General features: G+C 45.5%; 1 protein-coding gene across 2 annotated transcripts in view; it reads right to left on the bottom strand.

Moving 5' to 3' along the window:
* The window catches only part of ROS1 (ROS proto-oncogene 1, receptor tyrosine kinase), a 493170-nt gene that overhangs the window by 287572 nt on the left and 180043 nt on the right, over nucleotides 1-25555 (bottom strand). For both annotated transcript variants that reach the window (XM_073575944.1, XM_073575945.1), the window contains exons 14-16: nucleotides 5544-5735; nucleotides 3063-3163; nucleotides 594-808 (exon numbers count right to left, since the gene is read on the bottom strand). In XM_073575944.1, coding sequence (XP_073432045.1) covers nucleotides 594-808; nucleotides 3063-3163; nucleotides 5544-5735 — 508 coding nt within the window. The remainder of the gene's footprint in view (nucleotides 1-593; nucleotides 809-3062; nucleotides 3164-5543; nucleotides 5736-25555) is intronic.

Below are 25555 nucleotides of genomic sequence, written 5' to 3'. Positions count from 1 at the left end.
ACAACAACTCAGAGTCAGGCAAAACGGAGGTCACAACAGTACGGGCAAACGAGGCACAGGAGGGACAAACAGACGGGTAGTCAGACAAAGCCAAAGGTCATACACAAGAGGGCGACGTGGTACCAAGGGGACGAGCAGAGAGAAGTCAGGTCACAAGCAGAGAGTCATACACGAGAGGTAGCGCAGTACAAGAGGGCCAGGCAGAACTCGTAACAGGGACAGAAACGGATCAAAACCAAACAAGCAAGCAAGATATCAGGCACAAGGCACACGTACGCACAAGGTCAACTAACTCAGCCGAGGGCAGGAGTATAACTGACACCGGACCTAGGTCCAGTGAGCATTAAATAGCCGCCCTCTGCCAGAGAGAGGCGGAACAATTAACCCCCAGTCTGATCAGGACGGGCCAAAGCGAAACCCCGTCCTGGATCATGACAGGCGCTATATAAATAAAGATTATTATTATTATTATCATGTGTATGGTCACCATTACTGTTGATAATTTCATATTACCATATCATTTATATTGCTATTTTTATTATATGAATTCATTTTTATTTAGAGAAAGTTTGCTATTGTTTGTCTCCCCTTACCTGGTAATGGTTTCAGAGCATTTAGACCCAATATAAAACCTGTGAACTCCGCAGGTTGGGATATAGGTGTGCAAGAGCTTTGGTTCACCTCTTGAACAGTAATATATTTTTGCCCATTTATCCAGAAGAGTCGATTGCAATGGAATATTAAAGCATGTTGGGAAATTTCTGTATAACCCCATGATGCATGTTCTGTCACTTTTACATCAAAAGTTCTAAAAAAAAACATAAAAAAAATCAAAACTGGAGGTACCGATTAAGAAGCAAAATACAGTGGCATGTAAAAATTTGAGCACGCCTGGTCAAAATTACTGTTATTGTATACAGCTAAGCAAATTAATATAAAATGTTCTCTAAAAGGCCTACAGTTAAAGATGACACATTTCCTCTGCATTTTATTCATCAAATATATATGTGTATATATATATACTAGCTGAAGAGCCCGACGCTGCCCGGGCATAGTAACTAACTGTGGTTAGTTATAACAAATTATAATTATCCTCCATCCCATAGTCCCATACCCATATACCCATCATACATATCCACGATCCCATAGGCCCGTGCCCATATACCCATCATACATATCCTCATAATGAGGGGCGGGGCTTGATACACACACACTTTTTCCCCATTATGTAGATAGGGGCACAATTGTTTGGTCAATTGGAACGCGCGGGGTTAAAATTTCGCCTCACAACATAGCTTAGGACACTCTCGGGTTCCAGACGTGTGACTGTGCCAAATTTTGTGGCTGTAACTGCGTCGGTGCGGATGCCAATCCCGGACATACACACACATACATACATACATACATACACACACACTTGAGCTTTATATATTTTATATATATATATATATATATATATATATATATATACGGAAGCTGATAAGTTAAAGCCAGGGATCATTATACTACAGGCCTAAAACCCCATTCAGCCTCCATACAGCAGGATTACAGCCAGCATTTGCAGACTGGTGAGTGCTAACACTGCTTCTTTGCATTGTAATTCAATTCATTCTATGCTGTTTATAAATATACTACCTGAAGAGCCCGGCGCTGCCCGGGCATAGTAACTAACTGTGGTTGGTTATAGCAAATTATAATTATCCTCCATCCCATAGTCCCGTGCCCATATACCCATCATACATATCCACGATCCCATAGGCCCGTGCCCATATACCCATCATACATATCCACGATCCCATAGGCCCGTGCCCATATACCCATCATACATATCCTCCATCCCATAGTCCAGTGCCCATATACCCATCACACATCCTCCATCCCATAGTCAACCATTATGACATCATAATGAGCGGCAGGGCTTGCAACCTATGATGACATCAGCGTCGCCATGGCAACCATTAGGACATCATAATGAGGTGCGGGGCTTGATACGCGAACACTTTTTCCCCCAGTATGTAGATAGGGGCAAAATTGTTTGGTAAATTGGAACGCGCGGGCTTAAAATTTTGCCTCACAACATAGCTTAGGACGCTCTCGGGGTCCAGACGTGTGACTGTGCCAAATTTTGTGGCTGTAGCTGCAACGGTGCGGATGCCTATCCTGGACATACACACATACATACATACATACATACACACACACATACATACATACATACACACTTTGAGCTTTATATATTAGATATATATATATATTTATAGTCATTTTTTTCATTTTAAAAATTACAATAAGGAAACATGGGCCGATGCAAAAATTTGGACAATCTTGGAGATTTGTGTGCTTGGATATCTTGGGCCAATGTTTCAGACCTTAATTAGCCTGTTAGCGTTATGGCTTGTTCACTATCATCATTAGAAAAGGCCAGGTGATGCAAATTGCCCTTCTTTAGAAAAACCCAGCCTTCTCTAAAATGTTGCCAAAAAACAGCAGCTATGAGTTCTTCTAAGCAACTGCCTAGCACACTAAAAAGGAGGAGGCCCACAAAGCAGGAGAAACCTATAAGAAGAAAGCAAAGCGTGTTCATGGTGCAATTTCCTCAGTTCGAAATGAAATTAAGAAATGGCAGTTACCATGAGCAGTGGAGGTCAAGATAAGGTCTGGAAGATCAAGCAAAATTTCAGTGAGAGTTGCTCGTAGAATTACTAGAAAGAATTGCTAGGAAGAATGGCTGAAAATCCCTCAAACAAGAATTTAAAGACTCTTGACTGGCGAAAAAAATCATTTACAAGCAGTGATATTTTCAACAGGGGGTGCTATTGGGTACTAACCATGCAGGATGCGCAAACTTATGCATTTTCCCATTTTCCTTTTTGGACTTTTTTCAATGTAAAAGATGAAAATATATATATTTCCTTAAAATATAAAGCAAATGTGTCATCTTTAACTTTAGGTCTTTTAGAGATCATTTCATCTTCAATTTTCATAAATGTTCACAATAAAAGTCTTTTACATGCCACTGTTTATAGCCTTCTCTTTTCCTTGCTTTTCCTTTATTCTCTTACCCTTCTTTGCGTGTGTTTGCATGATGCATACTAATATGCAACCCATTCTTGACAAGCCAGTATATCTGTCCATCTATGAGGTCTAATGTCAGGGCCACCACCTGTATAATATACATTAAACAGAATATGGCATTTTAGGTATAAAAAGAAAAAACAAACATAAATTAACATAAGTATAAAGCATATCTGTCACCCTAGCTGGATTGTCTAAAAGCAGCATAGTACGGTGACAGGTTAGCTGCCGCGTTAGTGGACTGACATATTCAAGTCTTTATTTGTTAAACAACTCAATAGTATTTTATACCATGTGAACTAATAGTCAAGGGCAGCACAGTCTGGAGACACATACATTTTATGGTCCTATGTATCATTCATTCTCGCTGCATATTTAACCATAGAAGCAGAATGATAAATCTTTTGTATCTTTGCTACACAGTTACGGAATATGTTCCTACTTGCTAAAGTATTTTATGGACTTTGATCCACATGACATTGTTTTATGATTATAGGATCTGACCACTGAGATACGCACATATGTCTTGTACAAGGAAGCATTCTTGGTGGCCTTCTAAGCATTGCCTTCTAAGCATTGCCTTCTAAGCATTGTTTGGTGGTCCCAGAGGTTGACACCACCTTGTTTTTTCTGTTGTAGATGTACCAGAGCTCAGAAGGCTGATCTGTGTATAAACCATCCACTTCTGTGCATTGTAAGCAAGCTGACAATTAGTGGTGGTGGCAGGGTTACACATATTAGACGGACTGGTCAGCACGTGATGTCTAGTCCTGTTGTGATAATCCCCTGCTTATAAAACACTGATTGTATTTAAACTACAGCACGCAGCGTAATAAGTAAAATATCCCTGGTATCAGGTTCTCTTGCCCTATATTAGACTGCTCTCAGGTTAAATAATAAAAATCTGCTGACAAATTCTCTTCATAAGGTGCCAGATTCATCAGTGTTTCATGCTGATTTATAAATGTGTAAAATTTTAAAATTGTCTAGTTTAAGATGCCCCAAACATAGTAGATATTGATCTACCGAACGATAGTTTGGACGATCGTTCATCCAGCAGTTATCTTTCCCTACTTCTCCTTGCAAAGGAATGCTTATTCTGCTGAGAGCTCCTGTTTTCTCTACAAGAGGCACTGCCAGTCTTCACTGGCAGTGGCTTATCTTGCCTAGAACAAAAGGATCAGTAGCCCAAAATTGGACATTTGGGATCCTTATCTTGCCCATCATCATCACTTTATCTCTCCTGACATTAGTTGGCTTAGCTCGCTAATGTAAGACGCTTCTTTAATGTGTATGCCTTAACTTAAAACCATTTATCAATTATCGAACTTTGCGCCAGAAGTTTGTGATTGAATTATTATGCATTTTTTAGTGAGCTCTGTTGCATGTTAGACCTTTATCAAGCCACACCCCTTTCATCAAGACCCAGACCCTTTTTCGGCTAAGATGCACAAGGTTTCTAAAGTCATAATACATATAATGCAGGCAGGTAAGACAGGCATTGGCAGCAAATTATGCTTACATTCTGGCACACTTAGCATTGGAAATCTTTCCCCATGTCTGCAAGAACATGCAAACTTCATTTTAGCACATTTTTTACAGAAACTATATAAGACAGGCAAGTAAGTTTATTGGGAAAGTTATATTATCACAGATGTGGATCAGGTTCATTTTCACCAGTATCACATTTAGTTTAAAGAGGTTATCCTGATTAAAAAAAAAGATGGTCTATCCTTAGGACAGCCCGCCAATATGTGGGGGTTTGACTCTTAGGGTATGTGCACACGCTGCGGAATCCGCTGCGTTTCCGGAGCGGTTTTGGCCGCTGCGGACCCGCAGCAGTTTTAGCTGCGGTGTACAGTACCATTCATTTGAATGGCAAAAAAAAAACGCTGTGCTGACGTTGCCGAAAAATCCGCGCGGATTTGCTGCGGTTTTGAATCCGCAGAAAGAATTGCATGTCAATTCTTTCTGCGGAATCCGCAGCGGGTTCCTATCTCCACCATTGTGGAGATGGTGAATCCGCAGGACCAAACCGCAGTCAAAACCACAGATAATCCGCAGGTCTTTTGACCTGCGGATTATCTGCGGTTTTTGCAAAATCCGTGCGGATTAATCCGCAGCGGATTCCGCAGCGTCTGCACACACCCTTAGCACTCCGATAGATCGGCAAATTGTAAGGAAGATGGCACTGGCGGAGCGCTGCCGGCGATTCTGCTTTGTCCGCATAGTTGTGGCCGTACAGGCCATCACAGCGTCGCTTCATTGAAAGAAATGGGTCAATGCTCCAATATTCAGGACAGTTACTACTAGGGTTGCATCCATAATCTGATTTTGACAGTTTGCTCTACTAATAGATTATCAGTACTCTGAAACTCGGAAAAACCTTTCAAAATAAAATACAAAGGTCTATTGATAGAGAGATGCATGGGTAGATGAACGATATAATAAAAATGATTTGCATTTACCTGCGAACTGGAAAAGAATGTTAGAGTCTGTATAATCACATGATCCTGTCCATTCAGTCTGCTGCTCTCCACGGAGTAGCCCGTGCTCCAGTATAAGAAAGCATTGACAGAGTCCACAGCCAAGTCGTTCACTAGGTATGTGATACCTTTAATTGTTTCCATAGAATGTGTCCTTAGGGATGTTCTGTATATCTGTTACCAGAAGATGATAATTAGTCATTGCCAAATTCCTAAATTAATATATGATATTTATTTAAAGGGGTTTTTCTGAAGTAAGAGTCTCCTGCTTGACTTACAGTTGGCTCCAGTGGTGCTGGTCTGTGGGCTCCTCTAAGGCTGAGTGCAGACGGACTTTTTGGCCCTGCGGATTTTTCCGCGCAGAATGTAAGAAATCCGCAGGTCAAATGACCTGCATTTTTCCTGCGGATTTCTTCCATTTTTCATGCGGTTTTCATGCGTTTTTTGTGCGGTTTTCCATCGCGGTTTTCCCCCTGCGGATTTGGTGACAGGGGAGATGGAAAACCGCACAAAAGACGTAACATGCTGCGGATTTTGTACCGCGGGAAAACCGCGCGGAAAAATCCGCAGCGTCTGCACAGCGTTTTTTTTTTTCCATTGATTTTAAGGCTACTGTACATCACAATGCAGATATGCAACGTTTCTGCGCGGTAAAATCCGCTGCGGAACCGCAGCAAATCTGCATCATGTGCACACAGCCTCATGCTACAAATCGAGAATTTACATTGCGCTTCACCACTCTAACCAGCATCAGTTCAGTGCTTACAAGCTCTATTGGAAAGAGCTTGTAAGTGTGGCACTTGTGTCTCTAGCACTACAAAATGCCTGCATGTACGATATACTTATGTATGCATTGCCAGCTATGGTAAGAGCTAGTTTCTCTGCTGGAAATGACTGCATCCACACATTTTACCCCATCCCTTACTGGAAGATTGTGCACTTTTGGCTGAATCGAGAAGTGTGCTTGATCCCTTAGAGGAGAGAAGGTGCTTCTAAGAGATTGCCATGTTCAGAGCAGTGAAGATGTAGGAAGAAGTAGCAAGATGGCAGAGGACGGGTGCGTGCCCTCTCTGCCAGGACAATCATATCAGTTTCTAGAGCAAAGAGAGTGTTCAGTTTCCATATAGTGAGCAGTGGTGTGCTTTTACCCAGGAACTCAGCAGCACCTAGAATCAGGGACACTGCTGCAAGAGAAAGTGTTTTCCACAGGATTCGAGCTGCCTACGCGCTGGAAGGGATCACAGATCCAGTCCCAGACTCTCCCGGCTTGATGGTTGAGCTACAAGTAAGGATATTCAGCTCTGGTTACATCTGAAAGACTGCGGTCAGCATACCTTGTTTCATTGTGAATGTGCCAGATCTGGCATATAATGATGGGAGTAAGGGTACCGTTACACCTAGCGACTCACCAGCGATCCCGACCAGCGATATGACGCGGTCAGGATCGCTGGTGCATCGCTGGATGGTCGCTAGTGAGCTGCCACACAGGCAGATCTCACTAGCGACATCGCTGGGGACGGGGGTCGCTACTTACCTGTCAGACGCGGCGATCCTGCGTCCTCCCGCCCACGTCCACGCGTCGCTCGTCGGCGCCACAGGAAGCGCCGCAGGAAGTGACCGACGAAGAATGATCCAGCAGCTTCTCGCGCGATCAGCGATAACCAGCGGGGGAGCCGGTCGGAGGTAAGTATCACATGCAGCGATATCGGTGACTTTACAGCGATATTGCTAGCGATATCGCAGTGTGTAACGGGGGCTTAAGACTTTATGACTCACTGAAACAAGGCAACATAAACAGGTAACCACACATTTCTTATGTTGAAAATGTCGACACTTTAATAACTGTTGTCTCAAACACTCAGCAGAACACAGGATAATTGTTACAGTACATGTCACCCAGACTCTCAGGGCAGAATTTTACTACTTTGGCATAGTCCTTATTCAGAGCAAGATCCAGTGATAATAGTTATAGTTTCCACACTACTAATGATTCCGTCTTTTTTTTTCCTAAATAGGGATGGGTGAACCCATGGATGTTTGGCCAAACTTTATAATAAAAAGTTGGGTTCGAATACCAGAATGGTACCCGAACTCAAACCCAAACCCGGACCCTATTCAAATGAATGGGGGACCCCAACATTCAGCAGTTCCCACCTGTCATCTGGGTGACCACGCGGGAAACACTGGCTTTGATCAGCGGCAACTTTACTGACGTTACTGACGTTCACAGCGCTGCAGTCTCCATGCTGTCACACAGATCACAGTGTGTGAGCCAGCAGCAGTGGTCGTCGGTGAAAAGATTACTGCCGGTCAGGTGTCGGCTGATGACTACTACTTTCATCATTGTACACCTGTTCTTGCTAATAGCAGCGAGAGCAGGCATATGCTGATGAGAGCATTCACCAGCCGGCGTCTGTGCATAGTAAGAAATATGTCAGTGAGATATGTAATTAGTGCAGTGCTAATAAATAAATAACTAGGGATCCCATTATTTTTACTAACCAACTGAGGGAAAGCAGACAACTGGGGGCTGGAGGTATTGTTCTGGGAAGAGGCCAATATCCATAAAGGTTCCCAGGCTATTGATATCAGCCAGCAGCTGTTTGCATATGGCAATTAAAATGGAGGAACATCAAAACAATCATGGGGTCCTCCCCATTTTTGATAACCAGCCAAGCTAAAGCAGATAGGTAGGGGCTGGTATTCTCAGGTTGGGAAGGGGCCATGGATATTGGCCCTCCCTAGCCTAAAAATAGCAGCCCGCAGACACCCCAGAAACAGAGGCACCCATTAGAATCCCAATTCTGGCACTTAGCCTCGGCTCTTCCCACTTTCTCTGGTGTGTTGGCAAGCCGGGTAATTTTTTTTGGGTTGATGTCAGCTGTTTTATGACTGCTGAAATCAAGCCCGGGGGTTAGTAATGGAGAGACATCTATCAGACACCCCCATTACTTACCCTGTAGTGAAAAGTAATGAAGGCACACACAGAAAAAGTCCATTAATTGAACAAAACACTGTTCAACAAATCCCCTCTTTTTCCCATTTATTAACATGAAAATAAAAATAAAATAGTTATACTCACCTCCCCACAAGTAGTTCATAATCCTGATGCCTCACAACGATTGCCAACTCTGCTACATCTGGTTGCATTGATGAGTGCTGACATCAGTAATGCGGCCACTGAGCCCAGCATCCAGTTCAGACTATGATGAACATGAGAACGTGGCTGCGTGTGACTGCCAATGACGTCATTAAGGTTACCACATGTCAAACGCAGCCGTATTCTCACGCTAAGTGCAGTGTCATCTGGTTGTCTTGAATTGAAGTCACACTCTGTGATCATCAATAGCCCTCAAATCTTGAACCACTCTGTAAGGCTAGGTTCACATTGCGTTAGGGGCATCCGTTTAATGGATCTGTTAAACGGATGCACTAACAGATGTAATTTTTTACATCTTTTGTGCACCTAGCACTAACGTATGCGCTAATGCATGGTAGCATTTTGTTACCATGCACTACCATGCGTTAGCCATACAGGTCTATGCACAGCAAACGCGTCCGGATGCGTTGAATGCAGGGCCATTAATGCAATGTGAACCAACCCCAGAGTGTCAGGGGAGCCCTTTGGTCATTTTTTCTTAATGGGATACAAAGGGGTGTTGCAGGGGGAAGATCTTTTTTTTTTAAACCAGTTATTTTTATTTAGGTTTCAAAAGATTTTAAACAATAAACAGTGAATATCGATATACATGTAACAATTAACATATCTTGTAATAATACAATCAAAGTCATCCCCCCTCCCACCTCCCCCAATACTCCTTATGCCGGGTATATTTGAGAGTCTTAGTAATCATATCACCGCCATCCAGGCGGACCATATTTTTCAAAAGTTCTTTCACCATGCCTTCGCCTGTAAATGCTTTCCTCTAAATGCATTACCATACGCGTCTGAGCAATAAATTCCCTCCTAGTGGGGGGTTCCGAATCCTTCCATTTCCGTGCTATTAGTTTGCGTGCCACATACAGCAACCTCGCTATTGCCACCTTGTAGTGTTCTGAGACAGGTATCCCATCCACCTCCCCCAAAACACACAGCACTGGATTCCTGTCGAGCGTACATGCATAAGCTCTCTCAATTTTGTTGATAACGACCAGCCAGTATGCCACCAGCCGCGGACACGACCATAACATATGTAACAGTCCGGCCTGGTCTGTGCCACATCTAGGGCAGCTAGAGTCTCCCCTCAAGCCCGCCTTGAATAGGACCAGCGGTGTTTTGTATGTTCTATGTATTACATATAATTGGGAGAGCCATGCCTGCTCGCTTAGAGAGATCTTCGGGACATATTAAAGAATAGCCTCCCATTGTTCTGTTGTGAGGGTACCCACCTCCCTTTCCCATTTACTCTTTGCAGTGAGGTGATTGTCCCCCAGATAAGAGTGTTGTAGATCATGATATATGCTCGATATAACTCCCCTCGTCCCTCCCTTCATACACACAAAGTCTAGTACAATGTCGCCCTGAACCGTCATGGCTCCCAATCTACACTGTGCCCTCCAAGCATGTCGAACCATATAGTATTGAAACCCCCATACCGAAGGCAAATCAAATTCCTCTCTCAATGTCTCAAAGGTCTTCAGGTCCGTTCCACTCTGCAGCTGGCACACATATCTCACTCCTTTCGCCTTCCAATTGCCCATTTGACGCAGCTTATTAAGTTCCGGCAGATGCTCATTGTCCCACACCGGTGAGTACCTAGTCAGCTCATCCACCCCTCTGATCCTTTTAATGGTGTCCCATACCTTCTGAATCATGCCTATGGTAGGATATGGTGCTCCCAGTTTCTTAAAGGTACCATCCTCTAGACCCTGGATAAGTGGGCGTCTCCCCGTCACATGTACCAGCACCTGGTGAGCTGCTCCGCCACAATCGAGCTCTCTCCACCCCCTGACATGCTGGCCCTGTACTGCCAAGAAATAGACCCATGGACTTGGTGCGGCCAATCCTCCCTCTTCCTTCCCTTTTTGCAGAGTTCCAAATTTAATCCGTGCCTGCCTCTTGCCCCATATCAAGGATCTGAAGATAGAATCAATGCCCCGAAACCGTTTTTTTGGTAGCCATATCGGCGAATTGTGCAAAACGTACATTAGTTGTGGCATAAGGACCATCTTTATCAGGTTAGTTCTACCCGTTACCGTTAAAGCTAATTTGCACCATGCACCTATTTTCCCTTTAAATTTCTCTAGCAGAGGAACCAAATTCAGATCCGTGAATCGGGACAGTGGAAGAGCTACCCATATCCCTAGGTATCTAAACTGTGAAACTAGCTGGAGTTGTTTCCCCCTCTCATCTATCTCCTCCGCTTCCATTGCTCTATCCACAGCCATGACGTAAGACTTGTGCCAATTTATCTCCAGTCCCGAAATGCTTCCAATTTGTTTAATTACATCCATCGTGCACCCCAGTGTCTCTCCTGCACTTTCCAAAAACAACAGGATGTCGTCGGCATACAATGATATTTTTTCTTCCAGCTTCCCAAATTTAAATCCGACCACTCCCCTCTCAGCTCTGATCTTGGCTGCCAGGGGCTCCACTGCCACCGCGAACAATAGCGGGGACAGCGGAAACCCCTGCCTTGTGCCCCTATGCAAGTCAAACATCCCGGACTGTTCTCCATTCACCTTAACTACCGCCTTTGGGGATGAGTACAATAACTTCACCCAGGCCATGAACGCGGGGCCGAATCCCATCAGTTCCATGATTTTCCATAAGTATTGCCATTCCACGCTATCAAATGCTTTTCTAGCGTCCAATGACATCACTATTCTCCTGCCACCATTATCAGCAGGCAGTTGCATATTAAGAAATAATCTTCTTAAGTTAACAGCCGTGGAGCGGTTAGGCATAAAGCCCGACTAGTCCTCGTGTATAATGGTATGCGCAACCCCGGTGAGCCAGGTGGCCAGGATCTTAGCGAGTATTTTGACATCCGTTGTCAACAACGAAATGGGCCTGTACGACTCCGCATCCATGGGATCTTTTCCCTCCTTCGGCAGAACTACTATCACCGCTTCCTCCATTGATCTCGGCAGTGCCCCCGTCACTAAAGCCTCATCAAACACAGATTTCAATTTCGGAGCCAGCAGTTCCACTAACTCCCTGTACACCTCCCCAGGTAGACCATCAGCTCCCGGTGATTTGTTATTGGGCATAGACAGTATTGCACATTCCACCTCCCTCACACTCACAGGTTCTTCCAACCTCAACCTATCTTCCTCAGACAATTTAGGTAGTGAAATGCCTTCCAAAAAATTCTCCACATCCCCCTCTGTGTCCCGTGCTCTCGAAGTGTACAGTGCCATGTAATATGCCTTGAAGACCTCCAGTATGTCCTTTGTGTCTGTCAGAGTCGCCCCTGTTTGATCTCTCAGTTTATACACCCTGGAAGACTCCCTCTGTGCCGCAGAAATCACCGCCAACAAGTGACCCACTCTCTCTCCTTCAAAGAATTGGGCTTGCTGAAATGCCCATTTCCTCTCAGCTTGCATCATGTGCAGTTTATTAACTGCCTCCTGAGCCAATTTTAGTCTATTGTGAGCTTCACTCGTTGGCGCCAAAATCATGTCTGCCTCCGCTCTTGTCAGGTCATCCTTTATTTGTTGATCTGCCAATTTAGTTTTGGTCTTACACCTCGCAATCTCACTTATAAAAAGTCCCCTCGTAAACGCCTTCATGGCATCCCATACCGTTGTGGCCTCAGTACTCCCTTCGTTCAATTGGAAGAAGTGCTCTAGCTCTTTGGTTATGCCACCCATATCCACCACTTTAAGCCACGTCGGGTGAAGACGCCAACCTCCCCTCTGACCCTGAGCAGATCTCACCAGAATCGTGACCACCACAGGACCATGATCCGAGAGAGTCCTCTGTAGGTATTCCACCTCCCCCACCATCCCGTCCATAGCGGTATCCCCCAAAGCCAGGTCTATCCTCGACAGTGTTCCATTTGTTGCCGAATGACATGAAAAAGTCCTCTTACCCTCATTTCGTACTCTCCACAGATCTACCAGCCCAAGTTCCCCTACATACGTGCCAAAGGCAGTCATCCTGTCCTGTCCAGCTTCCGTACCTGCCGGTCGTACTTTATCCCAATAATCATTCATAGTGTTGTTAACATCTCCCATAATCAACAATGGAGTCTCCCCCCATCTGCCCATCAGTTCCAGTACTGCTTGTAGTTTCTTTTTAGAGTAAGGTGGAGGGATATATAAAGCCACTAAAATCATTTTGTGTCCGAACAATCTGCAAGCAATCCATGCATACTGCCCTTCACTGTCTACATGCACTTCCAGCTCTTCATAATGTGTGTTTTTGTGTATTAGGACTGACACCCCCCTGGAGTACGAGGAATAAGTAGAATGATATGTCTTTAGCATCCAGGCTCTTGACAACCAGTGCATAGTGTCTCTAGTGAGATGTGTCTCCTGCAAGCACGCGATCATAGGTTCACAGGATTTGATATGATTCAGAACAGCCGCCCTCTTAACCTTATCAGATATACCACGTACATTCCAACTTAACATCCGAACACTACGGTTACTCATTGTGCATTAGAAAGACCAATCCATCATCATCAAGTAACATCTTTACATTGTGGTCCCAATCACACCCTGTCAAACAGCATGAAAACCCCCATCTCCCTACGAATCCGCCCCACCCACCTCCCCCCATCCCTCTCCACTTCCCCTCCCCCCACCCTTCCCCTTTTGCAGTTGTCACTCTCTCCCCAACGTGAGAGTGGGAACTCACAGAACCTGAGCAACGTCTCAGTATTCCGCACTTCAACATGTGTCGTGTCCTCCTCCATCATTGGCAGCCTCTCCGCCATATTGTCAACAGTATGCATAGACCCGAACCATTAGTCAAACAATTAACCATAATACATAGATCCCAGTGGGGAGTTCTCCCCCTCCTCTGCGCTCCTATTTCGCAGAGTAAAGCAGCGCCACGACCCTGTCCAGTGATCAGTCTAGCAGGGTCATGTGGTCATATTGCCATTATCTTCTCTCAATTTGCTCCGGTTGCGCTCCAACCACGAAGCAGCCTCAACCGGTGACGGGAAAAAAATGACCTTTCCAAAAGCTTCCACTCTTAATTTAGCAGGATAAATTGTAGAGTATTTCAAATGCAAAGAGCGGAGCTGTTTCTTCACTTCGCCATACCGCAGTCGTAACTTTTGCACCTCGGCAGAGTAATCCGGGTATATTTCGATTCGTTTGCCCTCCAGGTTAAGATCTGTCAACTTTCCAGCCTTTCGTAAGATAGTGTCCCTGTCTCTGCAATTCAGGATTCTGGCTAGCATCGTGCGAGGTCCATCTCCCGACACTGGGGGTCTCATGGGTACGCGATGGGCATGCTCGACTGCAAACACTGTCGACAAGTTATCAGCACCAACCTTGTCCAGCAGCCAGGTTTCAATAAAGGCTGTGGGGTCAGCACCCTCAGCTCTCTCAGGAATGCCCACAATGCGCAAATTGTTCCTACGTGACCGGTTTTCCAGGTCATTTTTATTGGCTACTACCGTGATCCTCTGAGTGTGCTGTTGTTGTGTCTTTTGCACTGAGGTTAAGTGATCTTCTGTTACACCAACTCTGTCCTCCACCTCAGTTAATCTGGCTGTAACTTTCTGCATAGATGTTTTTATGCCTCCCATTTCCTTTTTCAGGCAATTCACCTGCTTTGTCAGAGCAGTTAAGGTAGTCTTGCAGTATAAGACAGCTTGGAATACATCCCGCAGGGTGGGCTCTGCTACATCTGCACTTTCAGCTGCCCGCACAGTGTCACCATCCCCCTCTTCCTGCTGCTCTAGCTCTGCATTCAGCACAGGCATCTCCTCATTGTCTTCCTCCTCATCTCTGTGCTTCTCACTCCCTCCATTTCCTTCTTCATCTGTCTCCATGCCCCTCACATACCTGTTCAGCCGGGCTGAGACTTCCAGCTTCTGTGCATAGGCTGTGTTTCTTCTTCCTGCCTCCTCCTCTCTCTCAGCACCATCTTGGACTGGGGCACTGCTGCAGGCTCCGGCATCTTTCTGCCTTTTGCGGCCCATGTCTGTCTCTCTGAGTCTGGCAGAAGCTCGCCCCTGACTCCTGGGACCTTCAGACATCTGATCCTGGTAAAGGAATTAGCTGGTTCGGGCTCTCTGCAGGATAATTGAGGCTAATGGCGGCAGAGAAGCACAGCCACCCGACTTCTCACATCAAGAGCTAGGCCCCGCCCCCCAGGGGGAAGATCTTTGCACCAGAGCCCATGCCTTGACATACTCTTTTAGATACTGTTTTATATCCCTGGTCAGGGTTATTGATTTGGCTAGGCTTAAGGGGTATTGTTTTATCCAAGGAGGTGAGGTTCCCACTTTTGATTTTATCATGACTGGGGAATGTGCAGCAGTTCCACAACAGTTTTTCACTTTGCTTAAGGCTGTGTGCCCACGATGCGATTTTTAAGTGTTTTTGCAGCGATTTTCGGCACGAAAACGCTGCGAAAACGTTTAAAAATCTTGTACAGAACGCACCCCATGCATTCCTATGGCATTCCGCACATGCTGTGCTAATGCTGCAGAATCGCATCGCGGAAAAAATTGCAGCATGCTAATTCTTTTGTGTGGAATCGCAAAGAATTGCCGCGATTCCGCACCCATAGGAATGCATGAGAATCGCTTACTTCCCGAATGTGGCTATGCCCACCATGCGTGAAGTTAAGCGTCTCATGTGCGGTTGGTACCCACGGTGTGGAGGAGAGGAGACTGTCCTCCAGGCCCTGGGTACCATACCCCTGTAAAAAAAAGAATAAAAAATAAAAAATCGGGGTATATTTACCTTCCGACGTCCCGCGCTGCCATCCCGGGCCTCAGCGTTCCCAGTAATGCCTTGCGGCAAGGTCCTGTAATGACGTAGTCTCGCGTTACTCTAGCGGTCTCGTGAGATCGCTATAGCAACGCGAGACCAACGTCATCACAGGTCTCGCAAGGCATTACTGGGAACGCTGAGGCCCGGGATGGCAGCGCGGGACGTTGGAAGGTAAATATACCCCGATTTTTTATTTTTTAATTATTTTTTACATTCTTTCTTTTACTATTGAGGCCGCATAGGCGGCCTCAATAGTAAAAACCTGGTCACACTTGTCAAACACTATGTTTGACGAGTGTGACCAACCTGTCAATCACTTTCCAAGCGATGCTTCAAATCGCTTGGAAAGTGCTTGTATATCGCACTTGAAATTCGCGGCAAAATCGCGAATATAATCGCGGTAAAATCACGCGGGGGAAAAAAATGCGCGATTTCTGGGAAGGAGTCCGGTTTTCAGTGTCCAGATTTAAACGCTACGTGGGCACATAGCCTCAAGGGAATCTATCACCTATTTTTTTGACTATCAGCTGCCGGCACCGCCATCATGGGCTTATCTACAGCATTCTGTAATGCTGAAAATAAGCCCCCGATGTAACCTGAAAGAGAAGAAAAACGAATTATATTATACTCACCCAGGGGCGGTCCGGGTCCAGTTTTGGTCCAATGGGTATCGCGGTCCAGTCTGGCGCCTCCCATCTTCTAGCGATGACGTCCTCTTCTTTGCTTCCCGTGGCGGCTCTGGCGCAGGCGCACTGCTCTGCCCTGTTGAGGGCAGAGCAGAGTACTGCAGTGCGCAAACACGGGGAAAGGTCAGAGAGGTCCAGCGTCTGTGGACACTGGTGATGTCGGTTCTTGAACCGTGTTCACAGACTTTACCCAGAGATATGAAGAGATCCAGAAGAGAGATTGCAAGTGCAAAACAAGGAGTAAAAATAAAATGTCTTACCTTACTGCTACCAGGATTTGTATGTCCAATCTCCCAGGGAACTCCCACATACAGATTCCGAATAGGCTGGTTACCACAGCCTCGCGTTGGGCTCCAAAACTGTTGTAGCTGTTTGCATTCTGACCCAAAGTCAGATATGCAAGATCATCAGTGAGACCAAATTAAGAGGTTACGCCCCAGATAACGAGCTCAGAGAAAAGCATTCAGACAAGTTGTGAGCAAATCACTTTCCTAATTTATTTGGAAAAACAAGCTAGTAATTTATACCATTTACAGCAAATGTAACTCAATGTAATTCATGTAGCCCCCCCCTCGCTACCCAGTGTCATGCTTTATTTATCATATACCCAGAACATGTTGCTGCTGACTATTGAAAACATACAAGATAAGAAGTATAAAATCCTTGAATCGGAGGCTACAAGACTAGTGCATTATAACAACAAATGAGTGTTAGCCAGGGCCTTCGGTGATGAGCCTGTTATGAAATGTAAGTGCCTTTCTCCGCTTACTGATTTAATAAACTGTGACTGACCTGTTTCAGCTCATCTAGGCCTGTCTGTGTTTTCATTATGGGACTGGTGGGAGGTGGGAAGGCACTGTTTGAGACACGCGGGTATCCACAGTCTGGCAGGCACGGCACTACATAAGGAACCCATTTGGCTAAAGTTAGAAAAAAATGCTGTTCAGTGCCCAGTTCCCCCTTTCCACCACTCCCCAGGTGAAGCATTAATTGGGATGCCCAGCTGACCAAAGGGATCTAAGGGGAAGGGGCATCTAGCCACACCTACACGGGTTAAATTAAGGTGTCCGGGGTCAGTGACTTTCTCTTTCCCCACGCTGACCCCTGGAAGATTTTTTCCCACCCTCCCTCCCTTAGATATTTGACGGGCTTTTAACAGCCATAATTATTGCATAAAGACAAAAAAAAAATAAATGATACAAAAACATTGTCATCAATATTATGGCACAGCGGAAAAGGTGGAGAAGGGCAAAGGGTCGTAACCGCTCTTTGGCCTGCTTGCCTGTCTGTCCCAGACAGGGCCTTCGACGATGAGCCTTTTATGAAATGTAAGTGACTTTCTCCACTTACTGATTTAATAAACTGTGATCAACCTGTTTCAACCCATCTAGACCTGTCTGTGTTTTCATTACGGGACTGGTGGGAGGGGAAAGGCACTGTTTGAGACATGCGGTTATCCACAGTCTACTTTCTGTACCCACTGTGACATTTGAACCAGTAAAAGCATGACACTGGTAAGGACCGTGGCTATGTTAGATATTAATTTCTAATAATATGGGCCATAAAAATGTCCTGAAAAAGAATCTTATCAGTCAACAGCATTATAGGGGACAACCAGACGTAGTTACTGTATATATAGAAATAAAAACCGAAGGCAAGGAGAAGGACTGGGGAATCTTAGACAGAGAGGAAAAGACCCAGCCTACAGTACATCCTGTGTAGCAGAAAACTTCAAATGGTGATTAATTATAGAAGAACAAAAAAGCAGATTTTTTCACCAAAGGTATTAATTTAATCTGCATTGAAGTGCCCATGCAGTCTTGTAAGTCATGAGCAATTCCTAATACTTTCGAGTCATGAGTATAATGAGAGTCAATGGGAAAGCCAAGCTTTTTTAAAGCCCTATAAAGAGGTCTGGGGGGCAGTGAAAATTATGAAATGGACCCTTGGAAGTATCTCTGACTCCCATATCGTTGCTGAGAATAATGGTGTCACATTTTTACTCCACTTGCAGAACAGACAAAAAACATTCAAAATTGACAAGAAATTGGAGTTTTCATGAAAAAAATGAGAAAGAAAGAAACATTGTTACCTGTATAATGACATAGAAAAGGCAAAATTTAAAATGATTTTTAAAAAAATAATAATTTAAAAACCAAAATTAAAATTTTAAGTAAAAAATTGGAAATGTCAGTTCAATTTATGAAGGTAGCAAGAACTGCCAAAAATGTGATGTAAGAGGGACTCCGATACACCCTGTATTAGCCATAAAGGAAGGCCTCATACACATTCTGTTCAAATTGTCATGTAGTCTCCGGCCCTGGTGCGAGGGTTTATTCCAACAATCATCTTTCCTCTACGTTTAATATAGCTAATGGGACCAGACAGAGTTGCCCATTGTCACCATTGCTTTTTGCATTAGCTATTGAACCTCTGGCCCAACTAATCAGGAACAGCACAAAGATCTCGGGAACCAAAACTTTGCACAGAGATTTTAAAATAGCGTTGTATGCAGACGTTATTATTATTACCCTCACTGATCTAAGCAACTCTATCTCTGCCTTACAAACCTTAATCCAGACTTTTGCTAAAATGTCTTATTTTAAAATAAATGACTCAAAATCCAAAATACTTGGCTTTAACCTAGGATCAAACCAAGAGGAAATTGAGGGCCTCTCACCTTGGGGGTGGGCCACTGATGGGCTGACATAGGCCTAAAATTCGTCAAAAACGCAAACTTTCTAATAAAAATAAACTTAGAGCTGCTTACTAAAAAGCATTTTAATGAATTCCGTACATCTAGAGATGATGGGCTTTCTTGGTGGGGAAGAATCAGGATGGTCAAGTCGTATATTTTCCCAAAAATCCTATACCTACTTCACTCACTGCCTTTAAAAATACCCACTTCCTCTCTCACAATCCTTCAAGCCTCATTAAACTCCTTTATATGGAATAACAAAAGACCCAGAATAGCAAAAAATATTCTATACAACCATAAATCTTATGGTGGAGCTGGTTCCCCAAATATTACGGCCTATTACATTGCAAATTTAGTCAAACAAAGCTCATACTGGTGGCCTCATGATACGACACCAGCTTGGCATGAACTAGAACTGTTCTTTAATAATTATAAACCTCTTCACCTACTAATTCTGAACCAACTCCTTCATAAAAAATTAATTACAAATTCTCATCCGATTTTTCAAGCTATTTCTGAAGCTTGGAAAAAATTTTCTGCTCCAAAAAGAGGCTCTAACAAAGAAGTCACAATAAAAAATCTGGCTCTATCAGTTATCTTTCAAGCGTCTAATCAGACCATTGACCCCATTTGGTCTGAACTTGGACTTAAAAAAATTAAAGATTTATACGATGGCGTTACTTGTACACCTTCCAATAAACTCAAGGAAAGATTTCAATCTAATACCCCTGCTTTCTTACAATATGTTATTATGTTATCCTCAAAGACATAATCCATGAGTTCCTTACTATCTACCCAAGAATCTCTGAACCAGCAGTTAACCTTATTTGTAATATAGATCATAATATTTTTTGGAGTTTTGAATACACGTACAAATGGTGTAACAATAGCTTTGAAGCGGTAAAGACTCAAAATATTGTCAAATGGGAAACCGAATTGCACACGACAATTGACCCTTCTGACCTTGAACAGGCATGCACCCTCTCGTATTCCTCTTCCATTTCCTTATCACTACAAGAGACCCACTTCAAGCTTTTAACAAGATGGTATTATACCCCCGTTAGACTTCATGGAATCAACCCTAACAATTCTCCGCTCTGTTGGAGGGGTTGTGGAAGGCCAGGATATATCTCGCATATATTTTGGCAATGTCCCAAAATTGTTTCCTTTTGGAGAAAGATTTCTAACTAGAGTTGAGCGAAACGGGTTGAAAAATTTCAAAATTCGCCAACTTTTGGCAAAGTCGGGTTTCATGAAACGAAACCCGACCCTAGGATGAGGTCGGCCACGAGGTCGGCTACTTACGCGCCAAAGTCGCATTTCAAAAGTTTGTTTTGCGCTCTTTTTCAGCCAATCAGGATCCACGGACACTGTGGGCAACGTGATGACATAGGCAGGGGTCACCACCATCTTTCAGAAGGGCATGCAAGTGATTGGCTTGCTTTGGTGGGCGTCACAGGGGTTATAAAAGGGCGTGCACGCCGACCCCCATCTTACTTCTGCCGATCTTAGCATAGGGAGAGGTTGCTGCTGCTGATTCTGTAGGGAGAGCGTTAGGCAGGGAAGAAGAAAAAAAACTGCTTCTGCTGCTAGCGATTTTGCCTGTACAACACACCAGTCACTGTGTGTGCAGTGCAAGAGGAGGCTATATTGTGGTGGATCAGCGGTGTTGGTTGTTAGGCTGCCTTCTAAGGCTTCCTGACAGCTGCATTGCTGTTTACCCACTGCTCTGCAAACTGCTTTTTTAAAAGCAATCCCAATTTTTTTTTTTGTCCTGCTGAGGTACTGAGCGTGCATTTATTCACACCATACAGCGGTGTACGCTCCTCACACAGTACCGTGTAACGGCTGTTATCACAGCCACAGTGAAGCTATCTGTGTGTCACTCTGTGAGAATAAGTCGAGGACATGTTCCGTTCTTACAGACCTGCACCTACTAGTTTTGTCTAGCTTTCAAACAGTTAAATACATTTGCTGTTTGATCACATTCAAAACTATAGAGAGACAGCGTGTGTCAGTCCGTATACTTAAAAAACACGGAGCTTGACAATTTTACGTACACCGGACAGCCGTGTACGTGCACGCTCCTCTCAGTACCGTGTAACGGCTGTTATCACGGCCACAGTGAAGCTATCTGTGTGTCACTGTGGAAGGATAAGTGGAGGACTTGTTCCGTTCTTACAGACCTACACTCTAGGGAGATTCCTATTCTGCCCAATTCTACATACACCTTGTAGTTTGTGATACACTAGCCAATTTCTGCCTGTGACATAGCACTCTGATATTCAGTGGGCCTCACACAATCCATAAGTGTCCAGTGTCCACTAGTGTGTGCAGAAATTCAAAATCTCCCTTATCCTGTAGTCACTTTTTTCACACCTGTGCCATCGAGCCTGTGACATAGCGCTGTGATATTCAGTGGGCCTCACACAATCCATAAGTGTCCAGTGTCCACAAGTGTGTGCAGAAATTCAAAATCTCTGTGATCCTGTAGTCACTTTTTTCACACCTGTGCCATCGAGCCTGTGACATAGCGCTCTGATATTCAGTGGGCCTCACACTATCCATAAGTGTCCAGTGTCCACTAGTGTGTGCAGAAATTCAAAATCTCCCCTGTCCTATAGACACCTTGTACCTTGTTTTACATTACTATATAGTTTGTTGGATTTTGTCTACATTTCTACCAAAAATGAGGAAGGCTGGTGGAAGAGGCCGTGGAATTGGGCGGGGGTTGGCAGCTGGTAATGATGGTGTTGGTGGTGGATCTGATGGTAGTGGCAAGAGCAAAATAGGACCGAATGCAGGAGGTGTTGAGCCTGCGTCATCGTCTGGCTCCATAAGGCTTCTAAGGCTTAGTTTTCTAGGAGTTGGCAAACCGCTTTTAAAGCCAGAGCATCAGGAAAAAGTTTTGTCTTACATTGCTGACTCAGCCTCCAGCTCTATCGCCTCCTCTTCTGAAGTTGTAAAAAGTAAAAGCACTGAGTCGTCATTGGAGGCTCATGTTCATGAACCACACCTTTCCTTGTGTCTTTCACCCCAACCAAGATTGAAGGATGACGCAGGCCATACTACTGATTACTCCATGGAGCTGTTTTCACATACCATGCCTGGATTATCAAGTGAAATGGTGAATTACCCAGGCCAAGATGAATCTGACATGGAGTGCACTGATGCACAGCCGCTGATAGATGATTCTGCTGGTATATTCACTCAGAGCACAACATTGTCCTCGCAGTGTACAGAGCCAGATTCTGACCGTGATGAGACTCAGGTGCCCCTTCCCGCACACTATACCACCATACACGGTGACACAGAGGAAGGTGCACATGACATTGAAGAGGAGGTGATGGATGACCCAGTTGTTGACCCAGATTAGCATCCATTGGGGGAAGAGGGTGCTGCTTCCAATAGCTCAGATGAGGAGCATCCACAGCAGACATCGACATCGCAACAGCTGTTATCTGGCAGGCCCGGAGCACTCCAAAGACAGGTTCCAAAAATCAAAAGAGTTGCTGGACAGCTTGTCCAGAGGGTCAAAAGATCACAGCGTGCTAGGCCGCAAAATGTCTGCCAAAGTAGGAAGAGTGCAGTGTGGCACTTTTTTGAACAAAATCCTCATGATCAGGCCAAGGTTATCTGTAAGAAGTGCGCAAAGACCTTTAGCTGAGGGAAAAATCTGAAAAATTTGAATACCAGTTGCATGCTTAGACATTTAACCACCATGCACTTGCAAGCGTGGACACAACACCAAACCTCAAGTGCCACATGTGCAACTGATCACAAAGAAGGTAGTCAGCAACGCTACATTGTTTCCCCCACTGTAAGCCCACCGGTTAGCACAGCAGCAAATGTTGAGGTGTCGTTGCAAGGCCACAGCAGTCAGGGAATCCCACTGTTATATCAACGAAATACTGAATCTAGGCCATCAGAAAGAACACCAACTCCATCACCATCATCAACCCTCTCTCAGTCCGCCCTGTCCACCGCTACTTCCACCATATGCAGCTCTCAAGTCCAGCTCACCCTCCCAGACACTATGAGTAGGTCAAGAAAGTACTCAGTCTCTCATCCGCGTACACTGGGTTTGAATGCCCACATTGCCAAACTAATCTCGTTTGAGATGATGCCCTATCGGTTGGTGGAAAGCGCAGCTTTCCGCGAACTCATGGCCTATGCAGTACCACGCTATGACCTACCCAGTCGCCACTTCTTCTCTCGCAAAGCCATCCCAGCCCTCCACCATCATGTAAAAGACCGCATTGTCCATGCACTCAAGCAGTCAGTGAGTGGAAAGGTGCACCTCACAACTGATGCATGGTCCAGTCGGCATGGCCAGGGCCGTTACGTGTCCATCACTGCGCACTGGGTTAATGTGGTGGATGCAGGGTCCACAGGGGACAGCGGTGGTGGGACAGTGCTGCCTAGCCCACGGTATAGGAAACAGTTGGCTGTAGGCGTTCGACCCTCCTCCTCCTCCTCCAGAAGCGAAAGCTCGTCCACAGAGCGCAGTCATACGAGCACTCCATCTGCAGCTGCCATTGTTGCACACGAGGTGTCCCCCTATCGAGCAGCTAGTGGAAAGCGTCAGCAGGCTGTGTTGCAGATGATGTGTTTGGGCGACAGACACACCACCGAGGTGCTGGCCGAGTACTTGAAGCGACAAACTGAGTCATGGCTGGGCAGTGTACATCTTGAGGCAGGCAAGGTAGTTAGTGATAACGGCCGTAATTTTGTGGCAGCCATAGCCCTTTCAAAACTCAGCCACATACCTTGCTTGGCTCACACCTTGAACCTGGTGGTGCAGTGCTTCCTCAAAAATTATCCGGAGTTAACAGCCCTGCTCCAGAAGGTGCGAAGACTGTGCGCGCACATCCGCCGGTCGCCTGTACACTCCGTTCGTATGCAGAAGCTGCAGCGATTGCTCCACCTTCCCAACCACCGCCTCATTATCGACATTGCAACAAGGTGGAACTCCACCCTGCACATGGTGGAGCGGCTGTGCGAGCAGAGGCAGGCCACAATGCATTTGTGGGAGGATACACGGCCAGGCACTTTGAGAGCAGACATGGAGTTGACAGGTGTGCAGTGGTCGAAGCTGAAAGACCTCTGTAAAGTCCTTCAGTGTTTTGAGGAATGCACACGGCTGGTAAGCGCAGACGACGCCATCCTAAGCATGAGCATCCCACTTATGCGCCTGCTCATGCAAACTTTGACGCACCTTAAGGAGCAGGCGTCTGCAGCCAATGTTGACGAGGAGGGAATCCTTGATGACATTCAGCCATTGTCTGCTCAGGGACCTCTCCTGGACGAGGTGGAGGAAGAAGAGGAGGAGGAGGATGATGATGGGGATGATTACTTAGGGGAGGAGGATGCATCTCATGGGGCAAGTGAAAATGTTGGCGTGGCAAGGTCTGGTACAGGGTTTGTGCGTGACTGGAGGGATGTGGATTTGCCAGAAAGTGCTCCTCCAACCAGCACTCACAGTGCATCATTGACACCGGGAACATTGGCCCACATGTCAGATTATGCCTTGCAGATCCTAAAAAGGGACCCCCGCATTGCCAAAATGATGAACGATGATGACTACTGGTTGGCCAGCATCCTGGATCCACGCTATAAAAGCAAATTACAAAACATCATGCCACAGGAGAACCTTGACCTAATATTGGCTAATAAACAAGCAACTCTGGTAAATCGGTTGCTTGAGGCATTCCCAGCACACAGCAGCGGTGATGGTTCTCACACGAGCCGTACGGGCCGGGGGCAGCTTGGCAGAGGTGTTCATGGTGCACACAGCAGAAGTGGCGTTGGAGACAGGGGTTTCATGACAATGTTGTGGACTGATTTTTCAAGTACCGCTCACACAGCTGGTAATACTGCATCGATGGAAAGTGACAGGAGACAGCAGTTGTCAACTATGGTTACAAACTACTTTTCCTCCCATATCGATGTTCTCCCACACAGGTCATTCCCCTTTGACTATTGGGCCGCTAAACTGGACACCTGGCCTGAATTGGCACAATATGCCTTACAGGAGCTCGCTTGCCCAGCTGCAAGTGTGCTATCGGAAAGAGTCTTCAGTGCAGCTGGATCAATCCTGACAGAAAAAAGGACCCGTCTGTCAACCCAAAATGTGGATGATCTAACCTTCATTAAAATGAACCATGCATGGGTTTCCAAGGATTTTGTCCCACCTTCCCCTGATGACACATAGGGTGACAGAAAAATGGCTTGCTTTGGTCCACCTCTTCCTGGGACTTGACCTATTTCGCCTTTTGCATCAGCTGAATGTCCAACATCAACATATGCCACTTTCTAAAACTCCCTAACTGTGCTGCCTCCCCCCCCCATGGCCGGGGTCACCACCTAGCGCACGACACCGTGCGAGTGCCGTTGCCCTGGACAGGTGGGTAGGCCGACTCTTGGGCACGGGCACTGGCACAGGGTCCCTCATAGTGCAATCAAGTGTCTCTGACGGTGGTGGTGCACACCCGCCGTCAGACACACCGCCGTACTATGAGGGGCCCAGTGCCAGTACCGACGCCCATGAGTGGGCCCCCCTTGCTTGGGCAGGGCCCCAGCATTTGCAATCTTTACCTCTCCCTGCTCCTCCACTGTGTAGTCTGGGCCGTCAAATCCATACTGTGCCTGACACCGTCTGAGCCTGCCTCCTGATGTATAGACATATATTTTGAATGTGTATG

The sequence above is a fragment of the Dendrobates tinctorius genome, unplaced genomic scaffold (genome assembly GCF_039654945.1).
Source record: "Dendrobates tinctorius isolate UK_male_01 unplaced genomic scaffold, ASM3965494v1 ptg000046l, whole genome shotgun sequence".
NCBI classification, from domain to species: Eukaryota; Metazoa; Chordata; class Amphibia; order Anura; family Dendrobatidae; genus Dendrobates; species Dendrobates tinctorius.
This window is presented reverse-complemented; position numbering and strand designations above follow the sequence as displayed.